Source organism: Bufo bufo, chromosome 4 (assembly GCF_905171765.1).
Source record: "Bufo bufo chromosome 4, aBufBuf1.1, whole genome shotgun sequence".
In the NCBI taxonomy this organism is placed as follows: Eukaryota; Metazoa; Chordata; class Amphibia; order Anura; family Bufonidae; genus Bufo; species Bufo bufo.
The window spans coordinates 501,031,077-501,055,867 of record NC_053392.1 but is presented as its reverse complement, the minus strand read 5'-3'; the positions used below and the strand labels follow the sequence as shown (position 1 = coordinate 501,055,867).

The 24,791-nt window shown below is 44.8% G+C and overlaps 1 protein-coding gene across 9 annotated transcripts in view; it reads left to right on the top strand.

The window, feature by feature from the left end:
- SLC8A1 (solute carrier family 8 member A1) overlaps nt 1–22,024 on the top strand; it is a 518,651-nt gene extending 496,627 nt beyond the window's left edge. For all 9 annotated transcript variants that reach the window (XM_040429629.1, XM_040429627.1, XM_040429625.1 and 6 more), the window contains one exon: nt 18,490–22,024. In XM_040429629.1, coding sequence (XP_040285563.1) covers nt 18,490–18,866 — 377 coding nt within the window. In that variant the 3' untranslated portion in view covers nt 18,867–22,024. The remainder of the gene's footprint in view (nt 1–18,489) is intronic.
- The last annotated feature ends 2,767 nt before the right edge of the window (nt 22,025–24,791 follow it).

Here is a 24,791-nt window from a genome sequence, read left to right as displayed (position 1 = left end):
TTCTAGTCAGATGGCTTCCTCAGGTAGGTGGTATAGATAGGATGGATTGGATGGATGGCCTCAGTGAGATGATCAGCTCATGCTGCCCTTTTTATCCCATTCAAAATGGGACTGGTCAGGTTTCATCATTAACTAGTGACATCAACTTATAACTCCACCCACCTATTTCGTAATTCATATCTTAATTTTACTCTACCACTAGATGGCATGGGAGATCTATGAGTAAATTTTACAAGTACAGCTAATCAGGGTGGATTTGATTTAAATCAAAATGATTTAAATCACGATTTAAATCACTAGTCAGTAAGGCTTGATTTAAATCATAGTTTTCTAGATAAAGACAAATTCTTGCTGGTATAACTTATAATATGCAAGTAGATGAAGATTGTTAGAATAACAACTTTTCATATTAGTTTGATTATGTTGATTCTGCATTCATAGGTTTGTAGAAGTTAGGATTAAGGTATTTTTCTCAACTCTGTTCATGTTATAACATTTTTGCTGTGAAGAAGAGGCATGTGATCTCTGCTGAGTCAAATTCAGTTTTGAGAACTGCAAAAGTAAACCATACATCTGTGATAATATCTTGTAGGCAGAGAAACTGCCCAATAATCTTACAAAAACCTCTGGAAGAGCATGACATTGTGAATGGATTAATGGAATTTATTTACCAAAAAAATTACACATATAGAAGCATAGAAACATAGAATGTGTCGGCAGATAAGAACCATTTGGCCCATCTAGTCTGCCCAATATACTGAATACTATGAATAGCCTCTGGCCCTATCTTATATGAAGGATGGCCTTATGCCTATACCATGCATGCTTAAACTCCTTCTATGTATTTGCAGCTACCACTTCTGCAGGAAGGCTATTCCATGCATCCACTACTCTCTCAGTAAAGTAATACTTCCTGATATTACTTTTAATCCTTTGCCCCTCTAATTTAAAACTATGTCCTCTTGTAGCAGTTTTTCTTCTTTTAAATATTCTCTCCTCTTTTACCTTGTTGATTCCCTTTATGTATTTAAAAGTTTCTATCATATCCCCTCTGTCTCGTCTTTCTTCCAAGCTATACATGTTAAGGTCCTTTAATATTTCCTGGTAAGTTTTATCCTGCAATCCATGTACTAGTTTAGTAGCTCTTCTCTGAACTCTTTCCAAAGTATCAATATCCTTCTGGAGATATGGTCTCCAGTACTGCGCAAAATACTCCAAATGAGGTCTCACTATCGCTCTGTAGAGTGGCATGAGCACCTCCCTCTTTCTACTGGTAATGCCTCTCCCTATACACCCAAGCATTCTGCTAGCATTTCCTGCTGCTCTATGACATTGTCTGCCTACCTTTAAGTCTTCTGAAATAATGACCCCTAAATCCCTTTCCTCAGATACTGAGGTTAGGACTGTATCACTGATTTTATATTCTGCTCTTGGGTTTTTACGCCCCAAGTGCATTATCTTGCACTTATCAACATTAAATTTTAGTTGCCAGATTTTTGACCATTCCTCTAGTTTTCCTAAATCCTTTTCCATTTGGTGTATCCCTCCAGGATCATCAACCCTGTTACAAATCTTTGTGTCATCAGCAAAAAGACGCACCTTACCATCGAGGCCTTCTGCAATTTCGCTGATAAAGATATTAAACAATATGGGTCCCAGAACAGATCCCTGAGGTACCCCACTGGTAACAAGACCATGGTCTGAATATACTCCATTGACTACAACCCTCTGTAGTCTGTCCCTCAGCCACTGCCTAATCCATTCAACAATATTGGAGTCCACGTACAGCCTTATTCTACATAATTAGAAAACTAATCTTTATTTCATGATGCACTACCAAAATAGATACCGTAACCATCAATTGAATACACATTAAAGTGCTAAACTAGCCTATGGCAATAAATATAAATAGACAACCTACATAGAAAATGCCAGACCGCTGGTACTGAATTATGTCCTTTATTACAAAATCACATTATACAACATACATGATTAAAAGAATCAGTGCAGGAGATAAAAGCAACATCACTGGAGGAGACATACATGAAACGGAGTCCCTATCATAAAAAAATGTACAGAAGACATGGTCATGCATATGGAAAATCATACATGATGAGAAAAGGGACATTTACCCGTGCAAAGAGTCTCCTCCAGGATGGCGCCAACCTGGAGGAGACTCTTTGCACGGGTAAATGTCCCTTTTCTCATCATGTATGATTTTCCATATGCATGACCATGTCTTCTGTACATTTTTTTATGATAGGGACTCCGTTTCATGTATGTCTCCTCCAGTGATGTTGCTTTTATCTCCTGCACTGATTCTTTATTTCATGATGGAATAACCTTTGGATGGTAATATATTTTCCTCAAAAAGCATTTTATATAAAAAAAAAATCTGATTTAAATAAAAAAAATCTTTGGGACATTTCCTAATAATAGAAGCAAATAAGAATGTGTATCAAGAATTAGCCTATTCACACATACACCTTAGTATACAACTCCACCAGACATCCATTCTATTTCTAAATCCAGGACTAAACCCATCTAATTAAGACAAATACTATAAAGTCCCTTTTCTATTCATTGGGATAGACCTATTTCTGGTGATACTTTGGTCTATTGTCTTAGAGTGAAGATACACTATTTGTTCATGATCTCTCTCTACAATTCTCCTGAAATAACACCTGAGACTGAAATGATTAACTCCCCACAGTGATATAGTAACATACACATTTAGACTATACAAGAAATCCAGCTATTTCTATAATAGATACCAAGAATATACTTATATATAATGCACTTATATGATTATACTTTACTTCCTTTATATTAGCATAATAACATGTAGGATATAACATCTAATGATGTGAATCACTCTCTTTCTATTCACTGAAGATAAACAAAATTTCAGCACATTTATACCCCATTGTCTTATCTGAGTAAATGCATTTTATTGTATCTGTCTAAACCTCTTTCACACAATAGCAGACTATACAAACATTTTTACCCAGATACTTAATCTGGGAGTTGGCTATTTGAAATCCAAAGACTTTGAACTCATTCTACCCTTTCAAGACCAGACAAGATGGCTTAGGCTACTTTCACACTAGCGGCACGGACCTCCGGCAGGCTGTTCCGTCGGGTGAACAGCCTGTCGGATCCGTCCTGCCGCTAGTGACCGTGTGCCTCCGGACTGCCGCTCCGTCCCCATTGACTATAATGGGGGCAGGGGCGGAGTTATGGCGAAGCATGGCGAAAGGCTGCCGGAATAAATGTCGTACATGTCATAGTTTTATTCCGGCAGCCTCTCGACGTGCACTGCCGTTCCTCGCCGGAACTCCGCCCCGCCCCTATTATAGTCATTGGGGACGGAGCGGCAGTCCGGAGGCACACTGTCACTAGTGGCAGGACGGATCCGACAGGCTGTTCACCCGACGGAACAGCCTGCCGGAGGTCCGTGCCGCTAGTGTGAAAGTAGCCTTACATTCAGCACAGATATCAGGATATCAAAGGCCATATATATATATATATACAGTGCTTGAAGTGGGCCGGAACGCGGCGGTACTCAGTACCGCCACTTCCAAAAATTGCCCTGGAGAGTACCAGCACCTCTCCGTGCGCCCAGTACGTGGGTTTCCGGTACCGGAGCGCAGGGCCGGCCTTTGGGGTGTGCGGGCTGTGCGGCCGCACAGGGCGCCATAGTAACAGGGGCGCTGGGCGGCCGACAGCTCGCAATGTAATATGCGGCAGGCGAGGCTGAACTTGTGTTCTCCCTCGGGGCGCCCCCTCCATCTAGCCCTCCCCTGTCTGACCTGATTCGTTCCTCCTCCCCTGTCTGACCTGCCTGCTGCCCCCGCCGCTGCCAATAAGAAGAGAGGCAGGAGGAGGAGGAGGAGGGGAGGGGCTGAAGATAACTGACCTGAATACAAAAACAGGGGGCGGGTGCTGGAATCAAATAGCCGACAGCCAACCTCTGTGACAGGGAGCTGCGATCAGCTGCAGTTGAGTTAACCCTTCAGGTGCGGTACTGGAGGGGTTAATTGTAGCTGATCGCAGCTCCCTCTCACAGAGGTCGGGTGCCGGCTATTTGATTCCAGCACCCGCCTCCTGTTTTTGTATAAGAAACGTTTGTGGCACAGTGCGCCCCCCCCCCCCCCAACACCCCAGTATAAGAAACGTTGGTAGGCAGTGCGCCCCCACCCCCCCCTCAGTATAAGAAACGTTTGTGGCACAGTGCGCCCCCCCCCCCCCAACACCCCAGTATAAGAAACGTTGGTAGGCAGTGCGCTTTCCCCCCCAAACACCCCAGTATAAGAAACATTGGTGGCTCAGTGGGAAGTGCCAGTGAGGGTTAAAAAATAATAAAAATTTTTTAACTCACCTCCTCCAGATGATCGCGTAGCTGCCGTTCTCCTGTTTTCTTCAAGACCTGTGGTGACGTCACTGAGCTCATCACATGACCCATTACCATGGTGATGGATCATGTGATGCTAACAGTGATGTCACCACAGGTCCTTTGACAGGTCATGAAGAAAGAACAGAAGACGATCAATTGGAGGAGGTGAGTTAATTATTATTTTTATTTTTTAACCCTCATTGGCACTGCCCACTGCGCCACCAATGATTATTATATTGAGGGGGGGCCCACTGCGCCACCAATGATTATTATATTGAGGGGGGGCGCACTGCGCCACCAATGTTTATTATATTGAGGGGGGGCCCACTGCGCCACCAATGTTTATTATATTGAGGGGGGGCGCACTGCGCCACCAATGTTTATTATACTGGGGTGATGGGGGGGCGCACTGCGCCACCAATGTTTATTATACTGGGGTGTTGGGGGGGCGCACTGCGCCACCAATGTTTATTATACTGGGGTGATGGGGGGGCGCACTGCGCCACCAATGTTTATTATACTGGGGTGTTCGGGGGGCGCACTGCGCCACCAATGTTTATTATATTGGGGGGGGCGCACTGCGCCAATGTTTATTATATTGGGGGGGGGGGGCGCACTGCGCCACCAATGTTTATTATACTGGGGTGATGGGGGGGCGCACTGCGCCACCAATGTTTATTATACTGGGGTGTTGGGGGGGCGCACTGCGCCACCAATGTTTATTATACTGGGGTGTTCGGGGGGCGCACTGCGCCACCAATGTTTATTATATTGGGGGGGCGCACTGCGCCAATGTTTATTATATTGGGGGGGGCGCACTGCGCCACCAATGTTTATTATACTGGGGTGTTGGGGGGGCGCACTGCGCCACCAATGTTTATTATACTGGGGTGTTGGGGGGGCGCACTGCGCCACCAATGTTTATTATACTGGGGTGTTGGGGGGGCGCACTGCGCCACCAATGTTTATTATACTGGAGTGTTGGGAGGGGCGCACTGCGCCACCAATGTTTATTATATTGGGGGGGCGCACTGCGCACAATGACGGGTTAGGGAAATTTCACAGCAGAGTGCGCATGCGCTGGGAGCCTCGCCGGCGGTTAGGGTAGGGAAAAATTATGGGCCAGTGCACAGGTGCGGTGATCGGATGGATGTTCTCAGCAGGACACCGGCCGACACTGCGCATGCGCTGGGAGCCTCACCAGCGGTTAGGGTAGGGGAAAAGCACTGACCCGTACATAATTTTTCCCTTCCCTAACCGCTGGTGAGGCTCCCGGTGCATGCGCAGTGTCGGCCGGTGTCCAGCTGAGAACATCCATCCGATCACTGCGCCTGCGCACTGGCCCATAGTTTTTCCCTACCCTAACCGCCGGCGAGACTCCTGGCGCATGCGCACTCTGCTGTGAAACTTCCCTAACCTGTCATTGTGCGCCTGCGCGGCGCTGCACACCTCCTCACGTCATGTCCGGTGCGACCGGAAGTGACGAAGGTAGGGAAATCTCACGAAGTAGGGAAGTATAACATTACACCGGCCTTTGGGGTGTGCGGGCTGGTAACTACTTGGTTGGATAGTCAGCCAGCCTATGCCATGATGCCAGCAACAAGCAGTGTTTTTTTGTTTTTTTTGGGGGGGGGGGGGGCGCCACAAGGTTAGCTCGCACAGGGCGCCTGGACACCTAAGGCCGGCCCTGCCGGAGCGCAGCGGAGAGCTGGCAGTATCTCCTCCCTAATGTCGTTGGCTGGGCAGCTAGTGGAGGGGGGCGGGTCGTTGCAGAGTACGGCTCAGGCTGGCGCAGGCAGGGAGTTGACCTCACGTTAGGTGACGTCAACTCCTTCCCGCGCGCCTGTGACTGAGGAGCGATCAGTGCGGCGACCAGTGACTGGTCCTCCTTGGAGTCAGGAGTCGGACGGTGCAGCAAAGAACATCGACTTTGCTTTGGAATCCAACTTCTGAAGAGTACTGGTGAGTGACAGGCACCCCCCCCTCCCCCCACACACATTAGTTCCTCTCTGTACCAGTACCCCCCCCCCCCCCTGGCAGGGGGGGTACTGGTACAGAGAGGAATTAATGTGTGTGATGAGGGGGGGGGGGGGGTCTGATGTGGAGGGGGGTACTGGTACAGAGAGGAACGAATGTGCGGTGGTGGGGGGGGGGGTACTGGTACATAGAGGAACTAATATATATGTGTCTGATGGGTGGGTCTGATGTGTAGGGGGCCCCTGCACATCAGACCCCCCCATCACACACATATATATTAGTTCCTCTATGTACCAGGACCCCCCCCCCACCACCGCACATTCGTTCCTCTCTGTACCAGTACCCCCCTGCACATCAGACCCCCCCCCCCTCATCACACACATTAGTTCCTCTCTTTACCAGTACCCCCCCCCCCCCCCACCACCACACATTAGTGCCTCTCTGTACCAGTACCCCTCTGCACATCAGACCCCCCATCACACACATATATATTAGTTCCTCTATGTACCAGTACCCCCCCCCCCCACCACCGCACATTCGTTCCTCTCTGAACCAGTACCCCCCTGCACATCAGACCCCCCCCTCATCACACACACACACACATTAATTCCTCTCTGTACCAGTACCCCCCTGGCAGGGGGGTACTGGTACAGAGAGGAATTAATGTGTGTGTGTGTGATAAGTGGGGGGGGGGGGTCTGATGTGCAGGGGGGGACTGGTACAGAGAGGAACGAATGTGCGGTGGTGGGGGGGGTACTGTACTGGTACATAGAGGAACTAATATATATGTGTGTGATGGGGGGGTCTGATGTGCAGGGGGGGGGAGCACCGGCGCCTAATAGAGTACCGGCACCTCTTTTGGCCCACTTAAAGCACTGTATATATATATATATATTTGTGTTAGGTGCTTACGGTAGTACAGAGAAGAGCCCTGGGAAGCAGGGAAAGAAATGCAGTCGGTTGTGGTGTGCCGAAACCGAGGACGAGGTAGGCCTAAGAAAGAAGAGGGCCCACCCAAGGAAAAGACATAAAGAAATGAGTTGTAAATGAGTGGAGTGGTGGGAGGGACAAAGCTCAGACCTCAGACGGTGCAGGAGCCAGGTAAGGGGGGTGCCCTAAATAGGCTGGAGGCGGACCTCAGCCCCTCCCACAAATCCAGGCAAATGCCTTAATACTTGTGTTAGGTGCTTACGGTAGTACAGAGAAGAGCCCTGGGAAGCAGGGAAAGAAATGCAGTCGGTTGTGGTGTGCCGAAACCGAGGACGAGGTAGGCCTAAGAAAGAAGAGGGCAAAAATGGAAATAAACCAGTTTATTTGTAACCAATAAAACATGTAAACAGCTCAACCCGACATGCTTTGGAAAGCCACCCTTAACTCTTGCGCTGGATTGGGAATGTATCGTGCGTAAGCGGACGACTTCCAGCGTCCCAATTTCTTGATAACATGGGCAGGGATGTTGGCACTGGAGGCCGTGGATGCAGCTCCGATGCGAAAGGAGTGCCCCGAGTAGTTGGCCGCGTCAAGGCCCAGTTGGGTGAGAAATGATCTGACATGGAACATGAAGGTGGTCGTGGTGAGCACCGATCCATGAAGTTGAAGTAGCGGTTGAGAGGGTAGGAACCTGTGAAGCTGACTGTATGTGTCCAGCACCCTCACCGGACACCATTTGTTGTGCGTGGGGTAATATGAGATGTTGACAGGTGAACGCTGACTACTCTTGGAGTGAGGTAAGGACAGGACGTAGTGATCCAGGTGTTTAGATAAGTGGGAGACAAGGAGACAAGATGAGGTTTGGTATGTGGAGGTGGTAGTGAATTCCCCGGGCCTCAGGAACCCGTAGAAGGCCAAGTAAATAGCAGCTTTGATGACCGCGTTGGTATTTGTATCAAAAGGCGTGGCGTCCAGCAGGTCGGATAATGCCTTGAAAACATGACTGTTGATGGGCAGCCTTTGGGCTGGACGTGCGGGTTCCGTCTTCTGAATGCCTCTGAGTATTGTTTTGATTTGGTGGGAGGCCATGAAGCTGGTGTAGTTAGGGTGCAAGATTAGCATATGATGTTGAATGCCAGTAAGATACAGTTTGATGGTGTTGTATGACATTTTTAGTTTGAGGTGGCAAAAAGAAGCAAATCCCAAAACAGACGTCATGATGAAAGGGTGCGTGATGTTGTGTTCTACCAGGAATCTGTTGAATAGCGTGAATGCTCTGTTGTATGCTCTATGTGTATTGACTGATAGTGAAAAGTGGGACAAAGACTGGCTATGCCGCATGATGGCCTCTAGTCCAGAATGAGTTGCTGAAATGACGGGGTGCTGGAGGCAGTGGGTGATGCTGATGGGAGATCCTGATGAAAAGCCTGAAATTTGAAGCGAGATAAATTGTCAGCAGCCGAATTGCACACCCCTGGGACATGGAAACAATGCAGGAAAAAATTGTTGCAGGCGGCCAGCCAAGTAAGTCTTCGCATGAACCTCATGATTGTGAGGGATTTAGAACGACCTTTATTTATAATCTGGCAGGTTGCTTGGTTGTCCGAGTAGCAGCGGACCGCCAGATTTGCCCATAAATGACCCCACGCCACGGCAGCCGCTACGATGGGATAGATCTCAAAAAGCGCTGAGGTAGTGGAGAATCCTTCCAGACCCTGGACCTCAGGAGGCCAGCTGCCCCACAGCCAATCGTCCCCAAATATGGCCGCAAAGCCTGTGGTAGATGCCGCATCTGACCAGATAGAGGGGGAAGAGTCCGACAGCTGAGGGAGAAACAAGCTCCTACCATTCCAGGTGGACAGAAATCTCCTCCACATTCCCAGATCCGCCGCAGCGTGGGCATCCAGGGACAATCTGTGCGAGTCGTGTAGGAACAAGGGGAAGAGGTGCAGAAGCCGTGAAATAAACGAGCGACCCTGGGGTATGATGCGCATGGCAAAGTTCAGGGAGCCCAGCAGGGACTGTAGTTCTCTGCGGTTGCAGGTGCCGAGTTGAAGATAGCCGTCTATGTGGGTGAGGATGTCCTGGATCTTCCCGGACGGCAAACTGGCTTGCATTGAAGCTGAATCCAACTGGATACCCAGGAAGGTGATGATCGTGTCCGGCCCCTCTGTCTTCTTGGTGGAGAGGGGGACCCCCAGTTCCTTGAACAGCTTGATGGTGGCTCTGAGGCTGGAAGGAGGGGAAGTGTTTTCTTCCACCAATAGGAAGTCATCAAGGTAATGTAAAACCAGCGGGCACCTTGCTATATTCAATAGCAACCAGCATAATGCTTCCGCAAACACGTCGAAGATGGCCGGGCTGCTTTTGGACCCGAAGGTCAATCGGGAGAAAAAATAATAATCCCCAGACCACTTGATGCCATGCAGGTGCCACAGTGTAGGGTGAATCGGAAGTAATTTGAAGGCGTTGGCGATGTCGGTTTTGCTGAGCCATGCCCCCACCCCTGCTTGACTGATGGCCGTGATGGCGTGATCTATGGTGGTATACTGCAGAGAGAATTCCTCCGAGGGAATGAGGGAGTTGAGACTGGGGTTGCCCGTCCCGTGAGGTGCCGATAGGTCGATGATGAGCCTCTGTTTCTGGGAAGATTTCCCAGTGACGACGCCAATGGGGTTGGTGCGCCATGTGGCGAATGGGGGAGTCTTGAAAGGACCTAGCACAAAACCCTCTGTTACCTCTTGGGCTATGAGGGCGTCAATGGCGGTGGGGTTGTGTAGAGCGGATAAAAGATTGGGACATTCCAGGGTGCCTGTTGGCATATACAGGATGCCCGTGTGAAATCCTTCTGTCAATCCTGAAACGAGGAAATCTGATAGATGGCTGGAGGGGTGTTGAGACATGAGCGCGGTAAAAACTGGCATGTTGATAGTTGTTAGATACGGTTGTGTAAACATTTTATTTGGACACATGGACTTGGCATGTGCCCGGAAACATTTGGTGCATATGTGTAACAATTTACATCCGTTATAATTACAGGACCCCTCATTGAAATTATTGCAAATCATCGATTTGCCTAGAAATTTGATCGGCCGACCCAGTTTGTCCCGGGCCAGTCTCTCCGGGACCCCGGAGGGACCAGCTGCCTGGGAGGGGCCCTGTCTGACCGACGTGTTCGGGCAAAAATTGGTGGTGTGGGCCGTGGAGGAGCAGTGCGCACAGGCTGGGGTCCTAAGGCCTGCGAAGTGGCGACAAAAAATGACCGTGTCGATCCTCGCCCAGTTGGAGCGGACTCCGTACTGGGAGAAAGCCCCTGCCACCTTTGCCGAAAAAGACCTGTGATAGTCATAAAACGCTGACCCTCCGTATTTGTTGCCCAAATCCACCAGTTTGTGTAAGTAGAGGTCGAATTCCTCCCTTCTGTTGGGGTAGACCGCACAGATGACCTCTCTGTAGATTCCGAAGGCCAACACGAATTCGGGAATGGTCAATTTCCTATTGAGCCGGGCATCCCTGGACTTGACCACAACTGACACCTCGTCATAGGCGTACGTCGTGTTTTCGACCACGTCCTGGGAGGCAATCAGAAGGGAGGCCAGGTTTATATCCTTACCTTCCAGGATATCCCGTTTCAAGTGCTCAGGAATCATATGCGCCGGGTTGACTTCCCGGTCCTCCACGCTAGTGGATGGTGTGACCACCGGCAAACCGACCGGTGCCGGTGATGCCGCCGGTGGCGGACCCGCCAAGGAGAGGGTCGTGGTGACCGTTTCCAGCCTCTCCAGCCTGGCGTTGATTGTTGACATGGATGTCATCAGAGAGGCCAGCATGGCATGGATGTCCCCGGTGCCGGACTGGCTGGGTCCTTGCCCTGCATCGCTAGTATCGGTTGAAGCGCGTAACAGCCGGAACAGCTCCGCTTTCCTAGCCGTGGCGGGGAAGGGAACATGCCGTTTCCTCAACTCCGCCGTGATGCGAGGAATTGTCCAGGACCGGATGGACGCTGGACTGGCTAGATCGTCTCCCGAAGTGGCAGTGACAGATCTAGCAGGGGTGCCAGGTAGGGAGAAGTTTTCCAACCCATCCAGCGACATACTACAATAAAAGTTGATTAATTTGAGGCCATGCAGGATCGTGCTGGCTAGCTAGGCCAAATGGCGAAAAATTACACTTGCATGGTGACAGATGAGGCCCTGCTAATTGCCAAGCGGCTTTGAGAGGCTCTATCTATGATTTGGCGCGAGGGGGTAATGAGGCCACTCGTGGTAGCGGCAGGAGCGTTGGCCTCTCGGTGACTGTAAGACAGGACTAGGGGAAGGGAGTGACAGGTGAGGCCCTCTCTATGCAACATGCGAGGCGGCTTACTAACGAGGTGGCGCGTTGGGCAGGTGCCTCCGTACGTTTGAGGCGGGGTGTCGGCCTCGCGGGACCACTAACTGTCGGCGAAGCCAAGAAAAGGGGGGGGGGTTACCTAGTGGGATGATCGTGCCCCTAAAGCCAGCACGCTGACCCTAACGGGACCATCCGAAATGTAAGGAAGATTTTGGTAAATGAGCAGGTGAACGTACCTGGTACCAAGAAAAATTCTCCGGATAAACGGTAGTGTAAAACAGTATAGGTTTACCGCCTAAAAAATAAGGGGGAGGGTAAACATGACATAGCGTGATGCAAAGCGTAAATGCATGTGGTACATATGTATGACCGGGAGGATCATGGCGGTTACACATGAAATGATAGCTTGCGCCTGATGTGAACGAGACCAGTGCGTGCCGTGGCCATGGGCAGGCGGAAAGTGTGCGCCTGCAAAATATTTTCCTTTTTTATTTTTTTGGAACATTTCTGGACCGTGCCCCCGCAATTCCCACATGTCTATTGAATATGAAGCAAAATATAAATATTATATATTTTTTTTTTTTTTTTTTTTGAACATGGTTGTGAAAAGGTGACGACCCCTTTAGAGACAGTCACTTGTAGCTGAATGCGGATGGGAAGTCTATGCCCCTCCGGCGATCAGCATGGTGAGATCATGTACGATTTTGGCCAAGAGGGGCCTGCTCATGATTCCCTGTTTATTTCATGGGTGTGATGTGTTTCACTGTCTGTATTGGGGCTCCTGGGGAATGTGTAACAAGAGGGGCATGTTGTGGCCTCCCCTGCCGCCCGACGGCGGCCCCCCGGACACAGATGCCGCGCGCACGGCCGCCGGGACACCGCGCACGCGCCGACGAGCCGTCGCGCATGCGCAGAACCCCGGCCGCGCACGCGCAGATCAGGCCCCAGGACGCGGCCGGCCGCGCGGCAGGGGGAGCGGCAACCAGGCAGCAGGTGGTGAGGGGATGTTACGGCCGCGGTGAGCCCAGTGGAGGTAATGAATGGAAAAGGGGGGGGGGGGGGATTGTGCGGTTGCACTGCTGCTGGCCCCCACGACTGCGCACATGAATGACCGGGGGGGGTTTGTGACTGAGGAGTGACATGTGGAGGCTGGGAAAAATCAGTGTGTTGAACACCAACGTCCGGAGGCGTCGGGACACTGCGCATGCGCCATCGAAAATGCCGCGCATGCGCACAACCCCCCGGCCGCGCATGCGCAGACCAGGCCCCAGGACGCGGTCGGGCGCCATCGGCCGCGCGGCAGGAGGAGCGGCAACAGGTAGGAGGCGACAGGGAAGGGACGAACGGCAGCCCAGTGAAAAGTGAAAATGAATGGGGCGGTGCACGGCAGCAGCCCACTGTGCTGTGCATGATGAATGTTTGTTTGGGGTGAACCAAACCGGGGAATGTGCAGGGATCAGCAGGTTGCTGGCCGGCATGACGGCCCTGTGGAGACGCCAGAGGGCCTAAAAAGGAGCTGCTGGTGACATGGGTGCAGCGTGTGGACAACAACAGAAAAGGGGGGGTGTTTGAACCAGGAACCATGCCGCATGCTGCCAGTGTGTATGACCAACTGGTGGTGCGGATCGTAATGAGAACGCATGAACAGGTGTGACAGAAATGAATGATGGTGACTTGCATGAAACCGTGACATTGGTGTGCCTTGATGAAATGAGATGAACCGGTGCTGGGGCAACCGTGAGGCCCTGCAGACCCGTACGAAATAACTCACAGTTTGACGGGCAAACGCGACCCACAGTGAACCGAGAGAAACTGGGAAAAGAACAGCAATGCTCCACAACCAGAACCAGACGGCGACGAAAAAAGCTCTCAGAAAAACAGCGGCTCGCAGGTAAATTCCTCAGAACTCCAACAAGCGACTTCCTCTCACAAAGCTCAGACCTCAGACGGTGCAGGAGCCAGGTAAGGGGGGTGCCCTAAATAGGCTGGAGGCGGACCTCAGCCCCTCCCACAAATCCAGGCAAATGCCTTAATACATATATATATATATATATATATATATATATAATGGATTATTTTATGCCCAATAGTTATGACATAATTTAGGGGTGTTGCAATCTAGGGTACCTGCTTCAGATATAGTGGTTTTAATATTGGACCCTATATTGGTGTCACGTTCGGGTGTGGGAGGGAAACACCACACCAAACATAGGAGGGAAAGGGGTATGGAAAATAGGGAAAGGAGATGGACACCTCCTAGTAAAACCCTAATCAAAGTCCTAACTAACTACCAGTATGAACAGACCCCAGAGGTAGATCAGTTCATACACAGGAGTACCTCATGTCCTAACTCACCCAATAGGACCCTTGTACTAATGTCTGGACTAAGACAACCTGTTCCTCCAAAAGGAAGGACAAAAAGGAGTCTCTCTCAGGCCTTAATATAAATGACAGGTAAATGCAACACACAAAATAACCTAAACAAAATGCAAAAGGGAAAGAAAACGCTTAACTTCAAGTGGCTATCGCAGCACCAGGAATTCAGCCAGGGTCCTGATGATAGGTCATCAATATAAGTCACTGCACAACCCCTTTAACCCTCACAATCGACTGACGCTTTCTATTTTGTAGAAATCACTATTTAACCATCAAATTATCATCATCCGGCAGGACTGCAACAAAATCCAATACTTCAATTATAAAGCTGTAGGCAGATACCGCAGGATCACAACACTGACAATAGATGAGGACAGGTGCTTGCTTTCCTACCCTATGTACAGGTCACTGAGCATGCCCACAGCACTCTCATAGATTTCAATGAGTTCTTATACCCAGGTGCCTGCTTTAAAGAAAATCTCTGGAATTGCTGTTGATAGCTCTAAGCAATAGTTCAGGCAAGATGGCTGGTCCGTAATCATGTAAAAAAAAAGATGCAGTCAAGTAATAAAATAAAATTTTTTAAAAGTTTTAATTAGTTAAATAATAAGTTGATGCATGCCCTTTAAACTGCTGCGGTGAGCTGAATGGACTGTTATATGCTGGATATTAAAAAGGGATAATTCAATGATGAAGAATGAAAAAGACCTTGATGTAAATTGCATCTCAACAAAAATGACAAAATGATGATTCAAGGTAAAGGCAAAGAGATACATAAAAGGCTCTCATCTAGCCTGCTTGTATAACAAAAAAGCAACATTTCTTGCTGTTTTATCATATGCATTTATTCACATTGGATGCACTTTAGAGCAAATAGCTGGAAAATGCAATGGCCAGCAAGTGGATTAAATCAGGCGTACCAGCAAATGAGCCCATGTTAAAGAAAATCCATATTTTACCCTGGTTATGGCCTTAAGCTGCATGATATCCATGGAGTAAGCATCACAAATTATGCCATTTCCTGTTCTGAAAAACCAAAATGAACCTGTAGGGAAGTTTATTATCAGGTCATGAGCGGCATATAAAACTTTCATTTGAACATTTCCAAGGTTAGCGAAAACGTTGTAGAAAATGATGTGCCATGTTTGGCATAATCGACATCGGAATGTGTTATGTTTAGAAAATATATACTAGTTTACGAATGTGGATGGATTGAATAGGGTTATCCAACAAAGTACATAAAAAAAAGAAAAGTGGAGTAATGCACGCTATCATTTGAACTATATCAAGTCCCTACTCCCCCCCCCCCCCCCCAAATAATAAAAAATAAATAAATAACACTGTTCCCCAGTGTCATTTAAAGCCTTACTAACCTCTTTGCAGCTCTGGTCTCTTCAGTTTCTGTGGGTGGGTAACAGCTCGTCACGTGATAGTCAAGCACCTGCATCTCCCAGTAGTACATTGTAGTCAGCTCACATAGAAAAGAGTCCCTCACACATATCCCCAGTGATTCCACTAATAAATATTACTCTGGTATGCAGTGCCCTCCCCAATTTCCTTCCCAGCATTGATAGGAGTAAGGGAGCAAGGAACCTACTCAGCATTTCAGTGTATTACTGAATGCAGGAGAAGGTGGGCCAGAATTTCAGCCATGGGAGAAACAGCACAGGTGTTTCTGGAGAAAAATTTTTAAAGTACATTAAAAAATATATATATATTTATTGCATGTACTGTATATTGCTAAAAATTATTTGATTGGAATGCCCGATTCATTGCACAGGAATACTTTTTGTGGGATAACCCCCGTAATGTATAGTCTTTTACTATATTGTTTACTTGAGAATGTTTAATAATTTAAACAAGATAAATGCGTTTTTTATGTGTCCCCAATTCTTTTAAAACATAAAAACTATTATTTATTGATCATATATATTGTAAACTAACATCGCAATAAAGGTTCATCTGGGTGTTACTAGTTTGGGGGATGTCCCTGCACAGCCTGAATCCTCATTCACACGTCAGTGTTTTGATCTGTGATTTCCATCAGTGATTGTGAGCCAAAACCAGGATTGGAGACTCCACAGACACAGGGCCCTTGTGCAAGACCGTATGCCCTCTGAGCTCACAGCATCATAGGTTACTGTGATACTGTGTGCGTCGGTTCGCCGCGGGACTATTGTCCCGCACTCATAAGATCTTATGAGTGCAGGACAATAGCACCGCAGGCGTTCCGACGTGCACAGCATCATTGTAATCTATGATGCTGTGTGCTCCGGCTCATGGACCATATGTTTCGGAGGGCATACGGTTGTGTGCAAGGGCCCATAAGGTACGAGGGAAAGATCTGCACCTGTAGCTGTGTTTAGAGCTGCACCTGGTTTTGCCTCAAAATCACTGATGGAAATCACTGACCAAAACACTGACGTGTGAATGAGGCATGTCACTGTCCAATTAGTGCTGCCAGTGTTGTACTTTGTGGGGACATACCCACAGCTGATAAGACCCACCTGGACCTTTATTGCAGACTGCCGGCAATTCATTCTTAAACTTATAATAGGAATAATAGAGGGATGGCTCAACATAGAGTCATAAGAATGGATGGTCCAGAATGTGACAGATAATAGCTAGTCACTGTGCTCCAACCATGGGACACCTTGTGATCGGCTCATTATAAAGGAACCTTTTTAACAAGTAGGGATTATTTCTGAAAGCCCTTTCATTTTCAGAAAGAATGTTCAGCCTTTTGGAGGATACATTTTTATTCTATCAATTTAACATTCTTTATAATACATTAAAATGTAGAAAAATATTTGCAATATAGACCTACAGTTAGCTCTGAAATATAGTTAAAGAGGAATGTCGGCCCTTCTGATCTGTTTATTACTTGTGCTCCCCATAATACTGGATCTTACTCTGCCTTGTACTGTTCCTCCCTGTTTCTAGTAAGGGAAATGTTCCTACACGTTCTGTCATTGTCCAATCAGAGTTAGACATGCTACAGAGGAACATAACCCTTTGATAAGGAGAATGGTAATACCCAGTTATACATTTATGCAAAACTTTCTAGGAGTAATAACTGAGGAACTGCACAATGCAGATAAAGTGATCCAGAATAATTTCATGGGGATTACAAGTATTTGCTAAAACAGACATATCAGAGTTGAGAGGTCCACTTTAGTGGCCTTATTTCAGAATTCAACAAAAATATAAGTGATCTAAGTTTTGTTCATTTGAGCTACTGGAGTTCAAGGTGTTGTGACCATAATGCTCTAAAATGCACTTGTATTACAGCCATATCAAAGAGGCTAGTCCGAGCTAAAGGGGTTGTGCCAACCCTAAATGTTATTTTTAATATAATTCAGCATGAAAAACAAGTTACTTTGGTAATTTTCTTTCTGTTACAAAAATGTTCCAGTTGTGAGATATTCTACTAGATTATAATGACTCCCTCTAGTGTTCAATCTGTACAGTAATGTGCACAGGTGCTCAGTTCCATCCTTTACCTTCCACCTTGAAAAGCTGTAACAGTTTCAAGGAGAGATCTGAAGCAGAAATGGCATGCCCCCTGAGAACGGACACACCCTCAGAGAAAGGACACACCCCTGAGCTGCCAGTCTGAAGAGACTGGTGCATAGCCACTGAATCAGTGAATGGGGGTAGCTCTGGATCCATGCGAGGTGCAAGGCTAGTTTCTAGCTTTGTTGGAAAGAAATGTTCATGTACTATATGATGTTTGATTTTCATTTTCTTACATTAATCATGGGATAACCTCTTTGAATTAAAACTTGGGCATCCTCTGTACATGTGCTAAAAGAAAGAGGTAATACTTATCCCTGTACTCCCCCGCCTCTTCCAGCGCTGCGCTGCAGTACTCCCGACCACTGACCTCCTTCCTGGCTGCAGTGGTGACTTTCTGTGTACATAGGTAATGGTGCAGCCAATCTCTGGCCACAGCAGTATACGGGATGTCACCGCTGCAGCCCAAAATACAAAAAGTGGTGCGAGGACTGCAGCACAGGAAGTGACTGGGGAGAAAAGGTGTAAGTATGGCGTCTGTCTTTATTTCGTGGCATGTACAGCTGCTGTCTGAGTTTTTATTTAAAGGGGCTCTGTACTTCAAGGGATATAAGAAAAGTTTACATAGTTGGGAGTCTGAGTGCTGAAACCCCGCCGATCTTTAGGACGAGAGGAGAGAAGTGCTCGCTTAGCACATTCTCTCTCCTCTTTTGAGACAGGCTCAATAGAAAGTCTATGAGCGCTCCCCCCTCGTTCTGGAGATCAGCGGGGGTCTCAGTGCTCAGACCTCACCGATCTAACCTTTTGATATTTCCCTTTGACATATTCCAGTGCCACTTTAACTTGAACAACCCCTCTGAGTAGAATTCCATGGACAGATACCCTGATACACAGTTCAGTATTATCACAGATTGGTCGTCGTCACCTTGGTTAACAAAATTCTTTCCTTTTTGCCTCCACAGATACTTTTGCAAGCAAAGTGGCAGCTATCCAGGATCAATATGCTGATGCCTCCATAGGTAATGTCACCGGTAGCAACGCTGTGAATGTTTTCCTGGGGATTGGCGTGGCATGGTCCATTGCTGCCATTTACCATACAGCTCGTGGAGAGGTGTTTAGAGTCAATCCTGGCACGCTGGCTTTCTCCGTCACTCTTTTCACCATATTTGCATTCATAAACGTTGGTGTCCTGCTCTACAGACGACGGCCTGAAATTGGTGGTGAGCTGGGTGGGCCGCGGACTGCCAAGCTTCTTACATCGGCCCTCTTTTCTCTCCTGTGGCTCTTGTACATTTTCTTCTCATCTCTGGAAGCCTATTGCCACATACAAGGCTTCTAAATAAACACTCCAAGATAGTAAATATATAAATATATATAAATATATGTAGAATGAACAGAGGAAAAAAAAGAGACATTGCCATTTCCACTTACCTGCTGATGGAATGCGACTGTAAAAGCATTCCTTTTAATGGGTAGGAGCAAGAATTTAAGGTTTCTTACCTGGGGGCATCATGTTGAACTAGGCATTGATGCAGGGACATCTTTGCAACTGTACCTAAAACAGTGTACTATAAATGTTTGACTACTTTTATTTTTGAAATGACTAATCTGAATGCTACTTGGGCCTTTTTGTTATAATGTAAAGATGCCGGAATTACTAGTAACTATTTTTCTGTTGATGTTATTGGGGAGAGAGAGGGGTGAAAGTCTGGAAGAGAAACCTTTCTGATATTCCAATAGCCATTGTCAAAAGTTAATTGAACCAAGTGGCAAATGGAGAAGTAGTATGCCAGCAAGACGTTCATGAGTTGAAATTGATTACTCTACAGTGTATCTCAAGGGCATTTGACTCTACCGTGCTCTGTTAGCTTCATGTGTGGACCTGAAATGGGTAAATGAATCCAACCAAACAAGAAGCCTTCTCCTCTCCAACTAACTGTTGCATTGTAACTAGCATGTGTTTCTCCCTGTTCTAAGTCACCAAACTACAACCAGTCTTTCCTGTTTGTGCTTTGCCTACATAAAATGACCCTATTAGAAGCCCCTATGCCGGTCTAGGCAAATTGTCTGCTGTTGCTTAGACGACATCCAGAGCCATCCATGCAAGAGTCTTCTGGGCACCTATCCAACCATAACCATAGTCATGTCTTGGAATGTCTTTGTTCTTATGTGTACTGTTGTGCATGAATGAAAAGTATTTGTGTATGCTATAGCTTAGCGATTTTCCCCATTAACCAATGTTGATTGAATGTGAAAGACATGAATGTGTTTTGTTTTAGTTTTTTTCCTCTCGTTACATGTTTGGTTTTTTTTTTTGTAAGTTTTTCGGTGGTTGCTTTGTGTATTGAGTAATAGAGACAACCTCTGTAAATTCAGCATAGTTCTGTACAAAGTACAGTATGGCAGCATACAACTAATGAAGGATGTAAAAGCCTCTCTATTTGCATTGCCCATTGAAAGGTTTAGTATGGGTCTCATTCAGATATTTAAATACCAAAAATGTGCCTAGGAAATTATAGAATTATTTAAGGAAGTATTTATTAGAATTTATATATTTTACAATAACTAATAGAGGCTGTGGATCGCTACTAGTGGATTACATGTTAGACATATCACACATTGCATTATTATTATAGCACATTTTCCACAATTATTTTTGTTTTCAAAAAGCAGTGCCATTTCCTTGTAGTTAAAACTGGATTTTTTTTAATAGAATTTCTAAAGGGAATGAATGGGTCCGAAGCCTTAAGTAGCCATCATAAGTATGCTTTGGTCTCAGCTTTCTTATTAGAAATAGGTGGTTTTCAGTATCAGATTTGTAATATCTGATTTTATATATATATATATATATATATATATATATATATATATATATCATGCAGCTTAGATACAACACTTTTAACTATTTTGAAGTCCAGTTTGAAAGTGCAGCGAAAGTATGATTTTGTTGCCAAAAATTGCATTATCAGATTACTAGCACAATGTTGATAAGTCTGCATTGGATGTATACCAAGGGAAGGTTTGCCATAGATATATTATTGCAAGAAGTCTGTTGAGTCCCTGCCGTGCACTGTAACAAGCCAAATAATTAGCATTATGAATCTGACCTTGGAGTGCTCCTGCGGTCGAAAAAACTACTACGCTTTACACATAGACCATGCCATGCTTACCATATGATGTACTGGTGACTAACTGCACCAATCTGGACCTCTTTACAAAAACGGTATCATTAGTAGATGCTTTATATGCTTTCATCCTCCATAGCTTAGCCTGATTGTCAACAGCTATGTTTGACCTACGTTAATTAGATGATTGATACAAATAACTGCAAAAATACATAGAAGTTATATTTAGTGGTGCTTCAAGCTACAATATCAAGTTGTAACTTGAGACCATAATTCTATGGAAAACTAGTAACTGGTATCCGAAGCCCCAGAAATATCTTCTCAAATTAAAAGAATAATGTCGATTAAAAGCTGATGGAAGTTTATATAATTACTTTCTTTATTGAAAACAGGAGCTTCTTCAGGATCCATTAGAGTAATAATAACTTGAGGCCATTATCACCTTTTGTCCTGGCAAAGGTGGAGAGTAATACAGTACATACTGAACACGTACATGAATGTACTGCACCTCAGAAAGCGGGTACTAGACAATCAATAGATGCACTTTGGTAATACAGAGCCACCCTCTTGCACCTTAAAGTGATGTGTGAATTTACTGGCATTCAACCAATGAAATACCGACTCTGAATGGATCTTCCAGCCAATCATAAACCCTGTAGATTGATAGTATCTTTGACATTGTAATTTCAATGTCATTTTTTTGTTACAGTGGCCCAGAAAAGGTCATATTGTACCCTGAGGCCATTGTAAGGGCCTTTTGTACACGGGTCTAGGATCGGGATAGTTATTTGGGATGAACAGTCTTATGAACGCTCAATCGCGATAATTTTCCTATGTAAAGGTGCCGTCGATCCCTCGACGAACGAGCTTACACTCAGGAGCTGGCATCTTTCATGCCAGACCTAAAATCATTGTATAAACAGGAATGTACTGCCAACAAGTAATGAACCTGTATGAGAATAGCGAAGCGATCATTCATTCCCATACAGAGGAGATGAATGAGCGGCACGATTGGTTCTTTCCCAGGTGCTGCCCTATCCATCAGCCCATGTAAATAGGTCCTAAGATTCAAAATGAATTGACTCCTTGGTATGGTAAGACGCTTCTGCCACCTTTCATCCCACTACTAACCACAAAGTTACAATTTCCTCTGAAAAGTTTGAACACTACGTCAAATGCAGCTTTATGTGTCGACAGCGTATCGACCATTCTGCAAGATTTCTGTAGCAAATGGTACCTGTGTAAAATCCCATTTCTTTAGCAAAAAAATTTGGAATTCTATCGTTGGCACATTTTTACGCACAATTTTTAGAACCATGTAATAAATGATTAAACGTTCTGTTTTTTATTCAGCTGCAAATAACTGCCTGAAAATTCTACAAACATAGAGACTCAAGTATGATCACAAATACGGACAGGAACTGGAGGTGTTGTCTACAGCAACCTATGTGATGGTGGCATTCAATGTCAGACCTGCTTTGAAAAAATAAAAGTTGATTTGATTGGTTCCCATTGGAGACACCTTCAGTTCTTGCCTGCACTGATACATGAGGCCCACTCAATGCCTCCTAGAAAGACATCGTATCCAATACATCATGCTATCGTTAGTATACCACATCATTTGTAGTTTTGACACTGACTGATAATTAAGACAAACTACATGGTTTTACCTAAAATTAGACATATCATAAAACTATTTAATTACCTTTACCAAAACAAAAGAATTCAACAGTCAAAGTGCATTGATTGTGATACGTAATGGATATACACAACCAAGATTCTTCATTGGCAAACGGTTAGATTTTGCGTTTATTTTCTTTGTGTAGTGTCACTTGCTTGGTATGGAAATTTGCAATTTGACACAGATAATGAAGCATTTAATGCACAGGAAAGATACTTTGTGACTAAGCAATACATGCAGTTGAAAACATTAAGCATTTAGGATTTTCAGGAATATGTTATTTTTTATATAGATTGGTCTACGTGTTAGTATATTTTGTCAATTATTTTGGCTGAACACTAACTTTAAAGGGAATATGTCAGCAGTTTTGACAGTGCTAATCTGATGACAGTACTAAGTAGGGGCTGGGGAGGGCAGGACAAACATACCTTTTGTGAATCTTTTAGCATGAGTAGTGTGAATATGAAGTTTTATTCTGCCAGTGTCTGCTCCTCAGGCACAGTGGTGGTGGAGCTTCACTGTGAGGTGCTCTCTGCTTTCTGCATTAAGCTGTTTCACATCTTCTCAGTTACAGCTGCAGTGGGCTCCTGGTTGGATGTTACAGCTGTCAAAAAGTCCAGATTCTCACTACTTTTGATGATAAAGGCTCTACAAATAGCATGTTTGTGTGCTTTTAGCAGTTTAGCATAGAAACATAGAATGTGTCGGCAGATAAGAACCATTTGGCCCATCCAGTCTGCCCAATATACTAAATACTATGGTCAAATTGACATGACACCGAACTGTAACATTCCCAGAAAATCCCAAAATTATTCTACCCCTGTAGTCCTGGGCTCAAAGGGAACGTGTCACGCTGAACATGCAGTCTAATCTGCAGGCATCATGTTATAGCAGGAGATGCTGACCAGATTGATATTTTTTTTAACTAAAACTCTGCACGTTCTAGGCTTTTCCCACAAATTTATATCACTTTGTCCCTATAACACTGTTTTTGGACTGGTCCACTATAAAGACAATATTTGAGTATAAATGTAGAAATTCCTATACTTTAATTTTGAGACATTAACCATAAAGCACCTTTTTTTCTGAAATAAAAATATGTTTATGCCAGCATATATTTAGTAGAGACAAATTCCAGATGGCTGAAATTCATACAAGTTAAAAGCTTATTGTACAGTGCCAAGGATATTAAGATTTTAGCATGGATTTTTTTTTCCGTTTTTCTTTCTGGTTTGAATAAAAAAAAAAATGGACAAATAAATTACCAAATTCCTCTTCAAACATATGGCCAGAAATGTGGATAGTTTGTTGTACAACTTCTTTTTGAATGAGGGGAAAAATGAAATCTAATTTAAATTTTCGGGTAAGGTAAATGAAGTAACTACTATAAAAAAAATCAATATAACATAGACATTTGATGTTTTACATTTTAGTTATAATAGAAACACCAAATTTTGCACTTTTGTCTGTTGTTTTTCTTATGTTTGTTATGATTTCACTTTAGTCCTTGCAAATATTGCATTCATATCTTGAGAACACTACTCACTGCTAATAGTGCATGCTTATTATACAAGCAAAAATAAAAAAAAATGTAAAAATAATTACTCAAAAAAAGTTGCAGTTGGGTACTGGGGAAAAAAGTAAATCCTTTTTTTGCCTTGCTTAGGTTCTGGAATAAAAAAATAAAAATATATCTCAGTACACGGGGGTCATGTTTTTGGGTTATACAGATTTAATGAAAGGGATTGAAGCTTTTTATTTTCTTTGAAACTTTATAGTGTGTTTTGTGCACCAATGTAAGATTAAGCACGTATACTGTGATAATTGTTTGTGGTTCACGTTTAAATGACATCATCACAATATAAATGGAAACTGAGGTTTATTGATGACATATGATACTGTACATATAATGTATTATCTATTTTCTTTGTCAATCGGCACTTTTATTTTTTTGCTTTCATGCTTATAAAAATAAAAATAAAAAAAAAGAAATTGTTGTGAGAAACATTTTTCCTGATTGTTTAACTCTGCCAAAATATTTAACCTTTTTGCCCTGGATTTTTTACAAGATTAATAACTGATTTATAATATTTAGATTTATGGATTAGCATTATAATATATTTCAACATTAGTTCAATGCTATTAATTACATTATGGGGTATAGGGTAAAATAGTGAAAGGATGGAAACCATAAAGAATAAAATAAAATATATATATAATAAACAACCCGCATATTATATAATAGATAGGGAAAAATACCAACTTGCTGATGCACTATTAGCCACTGTATGTGAATCCTCCGTAAATTGCAACTTTTGCTTCCTAAATGTTCATCATCACACAACTTCCTTCTCATCATAAATATCAATATATTGAAATAACAAAATAGTTTACAATTTAAAATCAGTATTATCAACCTATATGTCCATTTCTACAACTTCATGCATTTGTATCATTT